The sequence below is a fragment of the Malus domestica genome, chromosome 02 (genome assembly GCF_042453785.1).
Source record: "Malus domestica chromosome 02, GDT2T_hap1".
Classification (NCBI taxonomy): Eukaryota; Viridiplantae; Streptophyta; class Magnoliopsida; order Rosales; family Rosaceae; genus Malus; species Malus domestica.
The window spans coordinates 26,229,513-26,246,441 of record NC_091662.1 but is presented as its reverse complement, the minus strand read 5'-3'; the positions used below and the strand labels follow the sequence as shown (position 1 = coordinate 26,246,441).

At 36.4% G+C, this 16,929-nt stretch overlaps 1 protein-coding gene across 1 annotated transcript; it reads left to right on the top strand.

Moving 5' to 3' along the window:
- The first annotated feature begins 3,226 nt into the window (after positions 1-3,226).
- LOC103406572 (uncharacterized protein At1g28695-like) lies at positions 3,227-16,617 on the top strand. Its single transcript, XM_029093368.2, has 3 exons — positions 3,227-3,575; positions 3,673-4,083; positions 15,995-16,617. The coding sequence occupies exons 1-3, from the start codon at positions 3,333-3,335 to the stop codon at positions 16,535-16,537; spliced, it is 1,197 nt and encodes a 398-aa protein (XP_028949201.1). The 5' UTR covers positions 3,227-3,332; the 3' UTR covers positions 16,538-16,617.
- Positions 16,618-16,929: the final 312 nt, after the last annotated feature.

Sequence of the window (16,929 nt, the reverse complement as noted above, 5' to 3'; positions counted from 1 at the left end):
CTTCTTACTGAATTTCATTTTTAAAATTTTCTTTTTTGAAAACATGATCATCTAGCAGATGTAAGAAGATGAACGATTCAAATCTTTGATATCACGTTTCGATATTTACACTAAAATATAAGTCGATGTCATATAGTTTGTAGAAACTTTATAAATATCAAGCAATATTTTCACTAACCGTAAAACTCTGAATATAATATCAATGATCCAAATTGTTCATCTTCCTGCTTCCTCTAATAGATCATGTTTTCAAAAAAGAAAATCTGAAAGAAAAAAAAAACAAAATTTATGAGAACAATAAAGCGTAAATGTAAACAACAATCAACGGTTAAATTTTGATCTATGATTTATATGATTATAATGGCGAATTTCGAAGTTAAGCTCTTCATGAAAGTTGTAAAGCTTGTTATTACGAGCGTTTATATATTTTTTTCTATATTTTTTACACTTCTACATTAATTAAAAAACTATTAAAGACTTTACTTAATTAATTAATTTATACCCATTTTGTTTCAGAAGCAATGGATGCTAGAAATTCAGATTCAGTAAACCTTAGTGATGAGGAGTCCGTGGAGATTATAATGGGAACATAACGAGATCTTGAAAGCGAAAGTATAGATAATACAAATACGAGTCTTGCAAAGAAAAAGGCTAGAGCAATCAATTTAGGTAAGCGAAAATATACTTAAAAGAAAATTGCGTTTTTATGTTTTGGATGTGACAATATGGTATGCATATACTTATTTAGTATTATGTTTTTCATTTGATTATTTATTGGTTTAAAATATATTTTCCTTAATTGGTAATGGATCGAGTCATATTTCCTGTTAATATTATCGGGTCGGGTCATTTTACCTGTTTATTTTAATGGGTGTTACATGACACGATTCATTAAGATATCTGATATGACACGAAAATGACAAGAACACGGAAAATACGACACAAATGTCATGTCTACTCACTAGTATTCCTTTCAAAAAAGTATAAGTACCTTATAAAAATAGACATACCTACAAATTAGTAAATGAATGATTTAGCTTAAAAACTCTTTATTATGTAATGAACACTATTAGGCGAGATGTCTAACCTAAACAAATAGGAATCGTCAACTCATTAAAATTGTCTCATAAAAAAAATTCATTAAAATTGTCTCATAAAAGAAAAACTCATTAAAATTGACATATATAATGGTGGATTAACTACAATAAACTCGCAAGTGGCTCTTTACCATAGTGGTGAAGAGTGTTGTCATTCCATCATGAAGTGGATTCAAACCCTCGTTAAACTCCCTAAAAAAGTATTAAAAAAAGTCAAATACAAGTAATGTTAAAAGAACTAAAGGGAAGGCGAAGAAGGGATATCACACACGCGTGGGAGTATTTACATCGTCATCCTGGTCAATGGTGAGTACATAAATCCCCATAAATTGTAGTTTCAATTTAGACACATGTATTGTTTCTGAACGGATATCGGTTTCAATGGACTTATGATATGAAAAATCACTGTTTGTTTATACGAAGGACTTTGAGTTTGTTACATAAATCCCCATAAATTGTAGTTTCAATTTAGATGCATGTATTGTTTCTGAACGGATATCGGTTTTGGTGGACTTATGATATGAAAAATCACTGTTTATTTATACGCAGGAGTTTGAGTTTGTTTCTAAGCGAAAATTTGAAGAGGACGTTGAACGTCACCGTCAAAGTCCCGGATTACTAGAATGGTAAAGCTTCGCCTGCTACCATGGCTATTCCAATGGGCAATCAGACCCAGGTTTCTCTTCCTGGGGTCGAGAGCAGCCGACTGAGGGTGGTGGAGAGAGCCGGAGAGAACTTGGAAAATGAGATACCTGAAGATAGTAGATGAACAACATGTCGTTTAAGAACAAAAATAAAATGAAAAATGAAAAATGAAAAATAAAAAATGGAGATGCAAGTTATCGCTCGAACCTCGTACTTGCTTATATTCCAATGGGTGTCAAACATGCACATATTTGTTTTTATTAATGCCAAAAAAACAGTCCAATTGGACTCCAAATAGAAAAATTGAGTAATATGAGTATACCCAACCAAGACCTCAAATTTAAAATTCAGTTAGAAGTTAGGACCACATCCACAAATCAATTTAAATTGCTTCCCTCCAACAGTGACGCCTGATTTTTCCTAAAGTTAGAATTTCAGCATGAAAACTGTTATCCACGTTGTTCCCCTCCCTGTTGGATACTACCTTCTTAACAGCAACTGTATGACCCGTCGGTAAGACTGCTTTGTACACGGTCCCACAAGCTCCTCTTCCAATTGCAAAGCTCTCGTCAATATTTTCAGCCACCACCTTACCATCACCATCTCCACTACGTCTACTGCCTTGGTTAGTTCAACACCCGGTTGTTGTGGTCGTTAGAACAACCAATTTCCCAATGAATATTCTCATCTTTGAATGGCTCCCTAATCTAACATATTTATCATTTGATCCAAAAAAATAAAAAATAAAAAAATAAAAACTACAATAGACTTAATTATGTATGGTATCAACCCAAAATAAAACATAAAATACTCATATATATCTTTTCCACACAAAAAGGGATACTCGACACGTGAAGTGGCCCAATAAAAATAGTCCACATTTCATATCTAAAATCTCTCAAATAGCTATTTTTTAACCCAATCCTTCTATTTTCCATCGACTCCATTCCCTCTTCCCAGCGACCGTAACCCCAATCTTATCCAGCGAAACCATCCTCTTCCTCCCCTCTGCTATGGCTCTTCATCATCACACCCTATATAAAACAAATAACAATATCCTTTCTTTTCCATGAATTCCACTACCAAAATACCTCCCTCGAACCTTTCACTCACCGAGGGTTATGTGTTTGCAGATTCACAAGGACAGGTGTCATTCCTTAATTGTGCCACATAATAAGTTCAGTATACTGGGTCCCGACTGGCAAGGACCTAAGTATTGTCCCACAAAAATGTATGGACTTTAGACCACCAACACAAAGACCCAAAGCCATAGAAATTAGGGAGTTTTAACAAAAACACTTCCGGTACTGCTTATTTTTAACGAAAAATCATATTTTTACATTTAACTGGCACAATTTATTATACCTTTAAAAATAGTTTTTCGTTAAAAGAAAAGTTTTTTTTAGATTTTTCGTTAGTTTTCCTTAAAAATTACTCAAAAAAAAAAAAAAAAAAACCGCTGTCTATATAAGCCTTGAAAAAATTGATGACACCGAAGGTCTCAGACGCATTGCATGACCTTTCTACCTAACCTACTCATCCACCCGCCACATTCTTCTCTCCTCGATCAGGGGCTTAGAGTTCATCCATATGACCGAAAACCCAACACTCTATTTTTGGAACCCCAAAACCAAAAACCACCATCGGATGTACACAAATACACACACTCCAATGGATCACCCAAAACACTCCTCTCTCGGATTACATCTTACCTTCCTCTCTTTACTCTTGGCTTGCGTTGTTTATCTTTGCATATGGTTGTCTTCGTCCTCTCTCATAAACCCTCTCTTTCCCTTTCAGAAACATGACGTCGACTGCACTGCGCAAATCCCGGTAAGTAATGAATTCAATGCTTTTAATCATCTGAGCCACAAGCGAGATTTCCGATCACCAGTATGTTCAATTTTCTGAATTTTAGTTTTTTTCGCAGATCGCAGCCGTGACCACCACTACGGAATTTAATGTGGTGGAAGACGAGCTTGAGACCGTCTTAGCCAAGGCCTCCATGGATAACAAAAGCGTGATCATTGCCGTTATCAACAAGGCATATGCAGTCCAAGATGTGAAGGCAGACACCACCATGCTTGACCTTTTCATTGAGAGTTTCTGGCAAGGGGAGGGGACGAGGACGTTGGTCGACCACCTTGTCCTTGTGGCGGTTGATCAAATCGCCTACGACCGCTGCATGTTTCTGCGGCTCAATTGCTACCGGTTAGAGACGGACGGTGTGGATTTTGGGGGAGAGAAGATTTACATGTCTGAAGACTTTATCAAGATGATGTGGAGAAGAACTTGGTTGCTGTTGGAGGTTCTCAAGCGTGGCTACAGCTTCGTGTTCACGGTAACTTCTAATCTTTGTTTTATTATTTCTTTAATCAATAGTTTAAACCACCACGCAGCCACACTAATGGTGTCGGTTATGGCATATACATAAATGGAAAGGAAACAGCACTGAATAAAATGTATACGGTTTTAGATAGGGGTGCGGCGGGTTGGACAGGATGGATGGTCAATCAACCTTAATCCAACTTTTATAATTTGGGTTTGGGTTAGGTTAGAGTTTAAACCCAACCTAAGTTGCACTGTTAGTTTTAGATGGATCTTGCCGTAAGATTTTTGCCTCTCTTTCTTTTTCTCCATTTTTATTTAGAGAGCTACTAGACCCATCCCATTATCTTATTTCTCTCCTCATGTTATAATCTCACCACCATAAAAAATTGGAAAAATTAAAATTCAATTTTCCCACCCACTTTTATTCCTAAAATATCCTCATTAGCACTCTCACTCCACTCCGAGCTTGTCTCTAGAATTATTGCACCAATGGAGAAATAATTTCAATTAAAACATCCAGCCAAAACAAAAACATTAAATTTGAACCGGAGAGTGGCCGGAGAAAGCAGTAAGCAAACTTTGGTTGCCTGCTGGTTATTGTGTTTGTCTTTGTCTTCAAGATTTTTATGAGAATTAATTTGCAGAAAATGTAGAAAATAGTATGGAACCAGACCGATTTCAAGCTGAGTCGCATTGGGATTTTATCGGATGAGTTAGGGTTTAACGGTAGATAAAGTGTTTGTAAACAGAGGCCTATCTTTTAAGGTCATTATCGATCATTTTACAAATGAGCAAACTTGTAATTAAAATTTTTATTAAAAGGTGGGTAGGGAGATAAGAAACTGGTGGGAATACCAACACTATTTATTTTTTGGAATATTTAGAAGTGAAAGCGATTGACAATGGGGTTTTTTTTTTTTTTTTTTTTTTTTTTTCCCAATGTGGGCAAATTCTATTTAGTTCATTTAAACAACAAACTGGGAAAATTTAAAACGAAAAACAAACATGAAAGCATAAGAGCGTGTTATGAGAGTATGAATACCGATTCGCTGAATTAAAAGTATACGTTTATATGTGCCGGTTATATTTATCAACATCTGTTTAAAATGTTTTATAAGTGACAAGAAAAAAATTAGGGCGAATTTAGAGTTCAATATCCTGTAATGTAAGCAAAATAAAAGTGAATTCATGCACGATTAAGCTTTTGGTGATGCACATTTAATGAATGTGATGGGTTGGTGGGTATCCAGTAGAGTACAAGCTGGATGGGATGGTGCCTTAGACAGCGATACTTAGGGGTTTGATTACTTTTATGATTGACTTTGTATACAAGAACCAAGAAAAATAAGATATTGTTGGTAAATAATGCGGAGGGGGTGGATTTAGTTTTACGCTAGTAATAATATGATTTAAATTCATTTTCGTCTTCAAGGTATGTGAGTTTTGTGAAATTTTCGCCGGTATTTAGATTATTTTATCGATAAGAGGTGTAGAAATTGTTTCACCTTCCTTTCTATATCGATGCTTCAAAATCACGATATATAACAAATATCTAATAAATAAATAATGTAGCGTTAGAACACATTACAATTATCTTTATCATTGATACAACCAAGGTATAAAATATCGATGATATCGGAAATATCGGTAGTCCAAAAACACCGAAATTTCGATTGAAATATCGGGATATTATCGATATCGATAAAAATTAAATAAAAACCACGGAAATTGTAAGAAAAACTTGGAAATTTTTATTGAAACTTTGCAGGATGTTTATTTAGTCAATTATCTATTAGTTTATCACAAAAAATTGGAAGGAAATGCATTGCATGATAGATATAACTTATTTAAGTTGATTATATAGCGAGCTGACAAACATTGTGAGTGTAGAAAATATGTAGTAATTAATGAAAGAAGTTTAAACACACCATAATTATTTATATATAATGAATTAGTACAATATTTTACACTTTATACATTGCATGGTAAGATATATGAGTGACTTAGCAAGGTCTAAAATATCGGTAGTTCAAAAAAATATTAGTAGTTCAGAAATACGAAAATTTCGATGAAAATATCGGAATATTATAGATATTTTAGACCATAGTTACAACCACCACTAAATATCGGTTTCACCGGTCGTACTTTGCTCTGTGCCAAAAGTTTGGAAACTATTTTAGTTGACCATTGGCAGTCACCACTTTTAGACATGATAGTAAGTTAGTAACACCGAGGGCATTTGTTTTATGGATTGACTTATGGACTATGCACTTTTTTCTGGTGTAGCCCTATAAGATATAACTATTTTCACTTGTCATATAGTATTATGATATAATCTAGTGATATTACTGTAAGTGAGAGACTTTAGATTTGATTATCACCAAAAACGAACTTAAACCACATTATTGTTAGGATAATGTCATTTGTTAAAAAAAAATATTTACACTTAAAATTTCTATTTTATAGGAGATGATTTTTTATTTATTTATTTATTAAAGCTCATATTCTAATCAAACTGGAATTATAGGAAGAAAATTCGGATTTAGCGTACTGACTGCAACCTCTCTTATGAAAACATGAAAAAAAAAAATACACTGAAAATTTTACAAACATTTTAATGTGCTTTTGTATAATTGTTCATAATCAGCACCACATGATACATTGAACAATTTACAAACATTTTGATGTGCTTATGCATAATTGTTCATAATTAGCACCACATGATTTATAAAGATCATTCATATGTCTGTTTTATCAAGAAATTAAAACAATTTAAATTAAGTTAGTCGGTGTTAGGGCTGGGCACGGGCCAGGTAGAAGGATTTTGATTTTAGGAACAAGACCTAACCCGAACTGTTTCAAACGGGCTAGTTCGGGAAGGGTCCACGGGTCCGATCACTTTTTTTTTTTTTTTTTTTTTTTGGGTTTTGGAATGGCACCGATCTGCATGTTATGGAATGCATTTGATCCTCATTTCAGAAAACCAAACCGTTCTTTGTTTCGCTGGAACTCAAGTTCCATATTTGTCTCTTGCAACATCTACTTGAAACTCATCACAGTTACGAATAGCGGATTCGAGAAGGATCTTAATCGAGAATGGCAGGTTCTCTGCAACGTATAACACCAATACCATAGTAAATTTCACCACAAATTTTCACACTTTCAAGTGAAATAAACAAAATTAACACTCTGTTTCCTTGCAGTAATCCAAAAGCAACTACTTTCCACAAACACAAACCACAAAGATTCAAACTTTCTACTCATTTCCCACACTTTCTCGGCAACCAAACAGAAGATATAAAACCAATAAAAGAAACAAACAAACCGATTATGGGATCGTTGAGAGTCGGCAAGCTGTAGTATTAGCCGAATTCGCCGCCGTTCAGCTTCTCCAGCGCCGTCAGTATCTTCTAAAACGAATTCGTTGCTGCTGAAACCACCCCAAAACATCAAAAATTAAAACAAAAAACCAAAAAATAAACAAATAAAAAGCTCCGATCAAGAAAAATAAATAAAAATAAAAGATCGAGTTGGTGGATAGTGATTGTACCCATTTAGCAATAAAGATCCGAGTTTTCGGTTTCGATTCAATTCGAACTTGAGTCGACGATTCGAGAGAGTGAAGTGAAGGAGGAAGAGGAAACACTTGACAACGTTATTTGTACTACAGGCAGTGCAGGGGTATATTCTTGAGGGTTGTTGAGCTTCAGAGGTGGCGATGGAGGTGAAGTCGGCGACTCGGAGTCTGAGTCCAACAACGAGTTTCCATACGAGGCAATCGGGGCCTCCATTCTAGTGACACTGTGACGGAGTCGAAAGGGAAAGAGATGGAGTGAGAGGGAAAGAGAGGAGCGAGAGAGAGGGATAGAGATTAGAGAGGCAGCTGAGACTTGAGAGAGTGATGATTCTGGAACTTGGCTTGGACTTGGGTAGACATAGGTAGAAACTAATGGTTGAGATTGAATGACAGGTTATCATTCAATCTTAGCCGTCTATTATAATTTGAAATGGGTCGGTCCGGGTACCCGTTTTTCTAAGTATTTGAACCCGGCCCGCCTCGTAAATGAAAAGGACCCGCCCCGTTTGTTTTCTAAAATATTAAGAACCAGCCCGTATCCACCCCGAACCATGATTACCCGTCCCGACCCGCGATTCCTGTACCCGTTTGCCCACCCCTAGTCGGTGTGGTTTAAAATGAAAAAAGAAAAATGTTAGTCTAAATAGGTAGATTTGATTTTGCCTTTGTGTAGCCTACCTTACCTAAATGTGAAACAACACTAATATATATATGTGTTGGTTTTGCCTTTATTGAAAAGACGCCATCCAGTTTTGCATCTTTTTCACTTTGAATTATATTTTGTTTTTTAACTAGTCAACATTGCCATGATGATTTGATATAATTATTATATTAATTTCTTTTTTTTTCGCTTATGTATTCTTGTTAATTGTTATAATAATTAACGAGAAACAAAAGTCCAACATTAAAGTAATATAGATTAAAACATAATGTGAGGATTAGATCTGAAGACATTACCACGTTTGTATACAACTTTCTATTGAAAATGTGAGCATATGTACATGTTTTATTGCCGACATTCCTTGAACCAATTATCTTATGAGATCTTTTTCATCTTTCTTTCTGCTTGTATTTTACACTTTTGGGAAGAGCTGAAAAGAATAAAGCCCTCACCAGTCAGTCACCATGCATGTCATTTTCCTACGAAAAAAAAATGATCACCTGAGATTGATTATTGAGGTGGTAGTTTAACTAATCTAATAAAATTAATTAGTCAATTTTGATCATAAAAAGAGGTTAATCTAGTTCAACTAATCTAGGTTTCCCTAGAGTGATTTCCTTAATTGTGTCATAGGCATTATAAAATAAATATGTTTTGACATATATGTAAATAGTATGATACGACCAATATGCATGTTGTAGAGAAACTTACATGCTTTGGAGTGATGAGATAACTGATGAGTGCTATACCAGGATAAAACCCTAAACCCTAGAACGTGTGCGACTTATTACATGTAACAGTAGATCTAACGTTATTTCATGGGGATCCTAGTTCTGCGGCCCTGATCGTATTAAATTTTCTAGAATGGTCAATACAATTAGAAATTAAGCAGAGGAAGGAGAAATAGCAGCCCTAGAACTTAAAGTCTTGCAGGGAACTCTATTGTTGGAGGTGTCGTCTTTGAGTGCCCTTAATTTTGCGGCTGCTACTACTAAGAATTTTCTACTGCTATATGCAAATCAATGTATTAAAAGGCAGAGGCGTGGTGAGGCGTTTCATGGATAGCTCCATCTAGGCGAAAGCCTTGAGGCGTGAGGCGAAGTCTCACGAAACCTAAATTTTTTAATATATATATGTATACTATTTAAATGGGATATGTGGAGTCTTAAAAAGAAAAAGAAAAAAAGGGTAATATAACGTTAAAAAGTATAGATGTCTTTTGAGTATTTTTAGGTATATTATAATCATGCCTTGCTACCAGTTGTCCTCCTTTATTAACACACACACACACACACACATCAAAACGTATAAAAATATGAAAACATTTTCTTTCTGCTTATCGTTTAGTGTTTTTTAATATTTATAAAATAATATAAAAAACAAAAATGTAAAAAAAAGAATATGATGTAACAGCTGTTAGGAAAGTGAAACAAATTCATAAAAAGGAAAAAGAAAAGAAAAATCAGCCACCAAGTTTGTGTCTTCTTTATCTTCTTCAAATTGCTTTGCAACTGAAAACAAAACCTAGATTTGAACCAAACTTTTTTTTTCAGATTTCGACAACTTTTATACAAATCGTTTCCCATTGAAATGCCTTGAGCGTGCCTCAGCCGTCCAGGTGTGCCCTGACAAAGCTAGGCGAGTGTTTTGCCGACTCCCACAAACCAGTGGCGGCAAGCCACCTGCCTAGCCTCAGAGGCCACCTAGGGGAGCTTTGAGGCGAGTATTTAAAACATTGATGCAAATTAATCAAATGCTCCCCAATAATAGGATAACAACTTATATGAAATAGGTTCGTGGGTGCTACCATGACGTCTAATACATTATTATGTGGAGAAAAATTACACATGATAATACGTTATTGGAGAACGCCACATGACTGTGAACTTTTTTCATGTAAGTCTTTCTCCAATAATAGAGCTACGAGCATTGGATGGCCTATCTTGATTCTGATTATTGTTTTTATTGTGGTCCCGTGAATCTAGCCAAACAATACTCGGAGTATTTAGTGCTACGTAGCATGAAAATTGAACCCAATATGATGAGGACAGTTCAACTTTTTGCTTTGAAAATTAGTTGTATAGGACTATTGAAATTCAGTTTAACAAAACTGTTTGTATATTTTCATCATATATTGTTATTATAAGAGAGACCGAGCCAGGCAAAGAACCCATTGAACAATTACAAAACAGCTACAAGGAAAAGACCAAAGATAAAAAGGCTAGCCCTAGTTGCAAGTTACAAGAAATCTAGAGTTGAAATACTAGAAGACAGAAACCCTAGAATTAAGGGATAGTTAGTAACAAAAAATGATGGTTTAGTAGCAGTTGCATCTCTACCTGAGAATGAGGGCTACAGTTGCAGTTGCAACTTGAACTTTGATGAGTTGTGATGTGCCTTGTGCAACCTTCCAACATAGACCCAAGTAGACTCAAGCATGCTCATACCCGGTCAGTTTCAATACTCCCCTTCAAGCTGGATCAAGAGGATTAATTGATCCAAACTTGCTCAACAATCTTTGGAAATGAGTAGAGTCGAGAGCTTTTGTGAACAAGTTAGCAAGTTGATCGGAACTTCGAGTATACATTGTGTTAATGACTTTGGATTGGACTTGGGCACGGATGTAATGACAATCAACCTCAATATGCTTTGTCTCTCGTGAAAAACTGGATTCGAAGCTATATGCATGGCAACTTGGTTGTCACAAAATAAAGACATAGGTTCCGTGTCGATGTTGCCAAGGTCAGCTAGGAGACTTTTTAACCAGATTAATTCATAAGCCGTGGATGCCATGGCTCTATACTCGACCTCAACACTTGATCACACAATCACCGTTTGTTTTTTACTCTTCTATGTCACAAGATTACCACCAATAAATGTACAAAAACCAATGGTAGACTTGCGATCAAGGGCATTACCTGCCCAGTCAGCATCAGTGTATGCCATAATGTGATTTAAGCGATGTTTCTTCATGAGCAAGCTTTTGCCAATTGACCCCTTCAAGTATCTAAGTATCCCTTTGACAATCTCCCAGTGAATCGGTGTGGGTGAATGCATAAATTGGCTGCCAAGGCTTACTGAATAAGCAATGTCAGGTCGTGTCATTGTGAGGTAGATTAGCTTTCCTACCATACGTTGATAGACATTAGGGTTTGAAAATGGTTCACTTTGGACATCTAATTGAAGTTTGCTCATAAGAGGGGTACGTGTTGACTTGCAATCCAACATGTGAGCTTCATCCAATAGATTAAGTACATATCTTCTTTGATTTAGAAACAATCCCTTGGAGGATGTGGCCATTTCAATGCCAAGAAAGTACTTTAAGATTCCCTAATCCTTAAGAGCAAATTGTTGATGAAGAGAGGATTTGAGAGCATTGATTTCTTTTATGTTGTTGCCCGTTATAATAAGGTCATCAACGTATATAAGGACAATGAGCTTTCCATTTGTACCATTGTGAACAAACAATGAAGAATCGGCATGACTCATCTAGAACCCTGCAGCTTCAAGAACTGAGCTTAACTTCGAGTACCAGGCTCGGGGGGATTGCTTGAGTCCATTATAGCCTTGTGAAGTTTGCAAACTTTGTTAGTTTCATGCTCTTGTGGATGTCCGGGAGGAAGCTTCATGTATACCTCCTCTTTAAGTTCATCATGGAGGAATGCATTTTTCACATCCATTTGAAATAGAGACCAGTCATGATTAACTGCGACAGACAACATCATTCGTACCGTGTTTATTTTGGCTACAGGAGCAAATGTCTCCTTGTAGTCAATGCCATAAGTTTGTGTGAAGCCACGTGCTACTAATCGAGCCTTGTGTCTTTCAATACTGCCATTTGAATGGAACTTTGTCTTGTATATCCACCTACTCACTACTGCCATTTTTCCCTTTGGAAGATCAACCACACTCCATGTTTGGTTGTCATTTAGTGCTTTGAGCTCTTCTTCCATTACTTCCTGCCATACTTGAAAGTGAGAAGCTTCATTAAAGTTCCTTGGTTCAACATTAGTGGACAACTGATTGAGAAATGCTGCATATGATGTTGACAGTTTTTGATAGGTTAAAGCTTTGGAGATGAGATGTCTTGCATTGTACGTAATGTACTATTGCAGCCTTAATAGAGGATGCCTGTCTTGAGTAGGATTTCTTTGTGGTGCCAAGATAGGTAGTGGTTCAGTGACTGAGTTTTCTTGATCATGAGTTGTTTCCTCACCCTTACGTTGCTCTGAGAGATGTTTGAGATGAATATTTTGAGGATTGCATTCATGTAGATGTGCTGGGGTAGGCAAAGGAAATATGTCCATAAGACTCTCCCCCTGAGGTTCTTCACTGCAACCTCTGTGAAAAAATGGAGTATGCTTATCAAATCGAACATCTCTTGAGACTCTAATCTTTCCATTATGAGGATTGTAGTATTTATATCCTTTTTGAGAGCTTGAATATCCCATAAACACACTTTTGACAGCTCTAGGTTCGAGCTTATCTCGATGTGCAACTTGAACATGTACATAACAGGTGCACCTAAAGGTTTTGAGGTGTGAGATATCAATATTTCTTCCCTTCATTACTTCAACGGGTGATTTTGAATTCAAAACACGAGTAGGTAATCTGTTGATGATGTAAGCTGCAGTGAGAAGGGTCTGAGACCAAAACCTTTTTGGAACATGCATTTGAAACATAAGAGACCTTGTTTTCTCCAATAAGTCACGATTCTTTCTCTCAGCTACACCATTTTGTTGTGGTGTACCAACACAGCTAGTTTGATGTAAAATCCCATGATTGCTCAAATAATTAGACATGTTATTGGATGTGTACTCAGTGCCATTGTCCGATTGTAAGATGTTTAACTTAGATGAGAATTGGTTTGTGATCAGTTTATGAAAGTCTTTGAAAGCATAAAAAAATTCACTCTTGAAATTTAAGAGATAAACCCAGGTGACCCAAGAGTAATCATCAATAAAAGTGACATAGTATTTATATCCATCAAATGATTTTACACGAGAAGGACCCCAGATACCTGAGTGAACAACCTCAAACATTTTACTAGTTCTAGACTTGGAAGAAACAAAAGGAAGTCTAGTTGCTTTTGACATTTGACATATCTCACACTCATGCGGAGGTTTACAAAAATTAGGAAAGAGTTTGGTCATCACAGGTTCTGAGGGATGGGCCAGTCGAAGATGCCGAAGTTGGTATTCTTAAAGGAGACTTAGGCTGGCAATAGGGTTTTTAATAGGCTTAAACTTCTTGGAAAGATAATAGAGTCCATTTGAGAGAAACCCTTCACCAATCTTCTTTCGAGTAACTCGATCCTGAAATACAACATTGTGATGAGAGAATATGGCAAGGCAATCTAGAGTGGTTGTGATTTTTCCTATGGACAAAAGCTGGAAGGGAAATGAGGGTACATACAAAGTTGTTGACTCGATCTCATCACTTAACAATTTAAGTTTTCCTTTTCCTAGAATAGGTTCTCCTTTCCCATTTGCTACAGACACATGTGTAGATTTAGGCATATTTTGAAACTTATCTAAGCAAGAAGACTTGTTTGTTATATGATCAGTGGCACCTGAGTCTATAATCCAACAATCATGTGTAATTTCATTGGGTGCATTGGAGAGGGCAGTGATGATACCTGAAACATTGTCTTGAGTTGTGGTCTTAGTCTTCCTCATCTTCAGTGGTGCATCCTCTTCTTTGAAGAAAACTGGCAAATTCATTTATCAAATATATTGGATTTGCAGTGAAGTTTGCAATTCCACCTATCGAAGAACTAGTTGAATAGAGAGCCTTTGGAGTGGTTCCTTTCCCTTCTTTATCAAACCTTGGTTTTAACTTCGGGTGCAAGATCCAGCATATTTCCCTTAGATGCCCTTTCATGTTGCAGTAAGTACATTTCCAATCTACCTTCTTTCCAGTGAAAATTTTTTCACCAGTGTGTTTATGATTGCTATGAAAGTCCTAGCCTCAGAGTTAGACTTAGGCTTAATGTGCATGACTTTTCTTCGAGTTTCATCCCTTTGAACAACTTGACAAACACTATTAAATAAGGGCAGATCGAGGGTCATCAACAAATGACTTCGAAGATCTTCATATTCAGCTCTTAGACTTGCCAGGAGTTAAAACACTTTGTCTTCATTAGCTCTTTTAAGGAGCGCAGCAGAATCAGTTGTATGTGGTCGGTACATGTCGAGTTCATTCCACATGGATTTCATGCTTCCAAGATGTTGCACGAAAGATTGGTCACCTTGCCTTAGCCCAACAAGGTCCTTCTTGAGTTGAAATATACGAGCAACATTATTTTTGGCTGCCATACATCTCTTTGATAGATTCCCACAAAATACGAGAGAACTCTGAGTAGCTGAAGAGCTCAGATAACTTAGGTTCCATGGAATTAAGTATCCAAGACATAACAAGTTGATCATTTGCATGCCATGCACCATACGATGTAGAGGATGGTTGAGGTGCTTCAATACTTCCATTGACATACCCTAGCTTCAATCTTCCACCTAGGGCAAGAGAAATGGCACGTGACCACGGTAAGTAATTGAACTCATTTAGTAACACGGAGCATAGACGCAGATTTGGATTGATCTCACCATGAATTATACTGGGAGACGGAGTGTTTAAAGAGCTTGTAGCCTCTTGGCTTGAAGCCTGATCTTCTGCCATTACGGTGAATGAAGAACATAAGAAACAAAGTTTTTTTTTTTGAATGAATCGGACTGCAGAGACAGGACCCTATGGTTCCTGCTCTGATACCATATTGAAATTCAGTTTAACAAAACTGTTTGTATATTTTCATCATATATTGGTATTACAAGTTAGGGCTCTTATAGTGAGACCGAGCCAGGCAAAGAACCCATTGAACAATTACAAAATAGCTACAAGGAAGATACCAAAAGATAAAAAGGCTAGCCCTAGTTGCAAGTTACAAGAAATCTAGAGCTGAAATACTAGAAGACATAAACCCTAGAATTAAGGGATAGTTGGCAACAAAAAAATGACGATTTAGTAGCAGCTGCAACTCTACCCGAGAATGAGGGCTAGAGTCGCAGTTGCAACTTGAACTTTGATGAGTTGTGATGTGCCTTAAGCAGCCTTCCAACATAGACCCAAGTAGACTCAAGCATGCTCTTACCCGGTCAGTTTCAATAGGACCCCATTTTCCTCTTTCCCCTTCTCCAATTGTTGCATATGTTTCTTGATTTCTTTGCATCTTTCTTTTGTCTATCAGTATCTCTTGGGGTACAACTGTTATTCTTGTCATGGGATAAGACTCTTGCACCACATGCTCGAGTTGACATCGATTTCTTCTTGCCAGTTGCCAGACAAAGTTAATGGAAACTTTATGTGCTACTGCAAGAGATATTTTCTATCAAAGTGTGTATGGTGCTGTTTTATCAGATTTTAGTGTGCCATTAAATATTTAAGGGAGTAAAATTTCTGTGTGTAAGACACCGGTCGGAGAAAGGATTTTTTGTATATAGTGTAAGTACTTATATCGATCATGTAGATAGTGTATTGAAAATACGTTGACATACTGATATTAATTGATCAATGTTATCGATAGCTTATTGATATGCTATCGTCAATCCGTCCGTTAATAATGAACATACGAAACAGAAGACTTTGTTTAAATCACTTAATTTTTTCCTTTGGGCTTCTCATTTGTAACAGGATACTGATGTGTTGTGGCTAAGGGACCCCTTCACAAAACTAAGCAAAAACGAAACAGAAGATTTACAAATAAGTACGGATATGTTCTTTGGGGATCCATGGAACGTCAGTCAGTTAATCAACACTGGCTTCTACTACATCAGATCCAATAATAAGACCATTGCACTGTTTGATAGATGGTACACCTCCAAGGACAATGCCACGGGACTAAAGGAGCAGGATGTCCTATTGAACCTAATCCGAGGGGGTATTGTTGACGAGTTGGGACTTAGGGTAAGGTTCTTAGACACCCTATATTTTAGTGGTTTTTGCCAAGATAGCAAGGATTTCGGGCAAGTGAGCACGGTCCACGCCAATTGTTGCCGGAGTATTGTCGCCAAGGTTAAGGACTTGAAGGCCGTCCTCGGGGATTGGAAGCGGTTCAAGAAGTTCATGTCCCACAAAAGGAGTTCTGGAACAAGTACGAGGAGTTTCCAATGGACTGGGCATTTTGGATGTTTGAATTCATGGGCTGTTCCTAATAACTCTGGTAGCAACTCATAAGACAAGAATAATGTATTTTTTTTTATTTATAAGAAGACTTGAGTAATGTTAAGAGAAAGGTTAATCATTCGGAAAGGAAATCGTTTTCTATTTTATTAGGTTCAGGTGAAAGAAGGGAATAATTGAACACTGTCGTTTAAAATTTGAGGATAAATGCACTACCACTAGAGTTATAAGCCCCAGGAAGTAGTTTGATAAATTCAAATTTAGGTCTCGTTCTTTTTTTCTCCTTTTTTATTTCTTTTAAGATGATCAAAATAAGTCTGTATACGATTCAAATGTGCGTCAAAAAATTAAAGTAGTGTATATAAGAATTTAGAAGTCATATTACTAACAATAGTGTGATTCTTATCGAATAAGTAATAGTAAATGTTGTTCTACACATGAGTACT

Bases quoted from the DNA above. Each gene is read 5' to 3' on its own strand.
- LOC103406572 (XM_029093368.2), top strand. From the start codon at position 3,333: ATGACCGAAAACCCAACACTCTATTTTTGGAACCCCAAAACCAAAAAC. The intron at 3,576-3,672 runs GTAAGTAATGAA...TTTTTTTCGCAG, and splicing joins ACTGCACTGCGCAAATCCCG to ATCGCAGCCGTGACCACCAC. The intron at 4,084-15,994 runs GTAACTTCTAAT...CATTTGTAACAG, and splicing joins GCTACAGCTTCGTGTTCACG to GATACTGATGTGTTGTGGCT.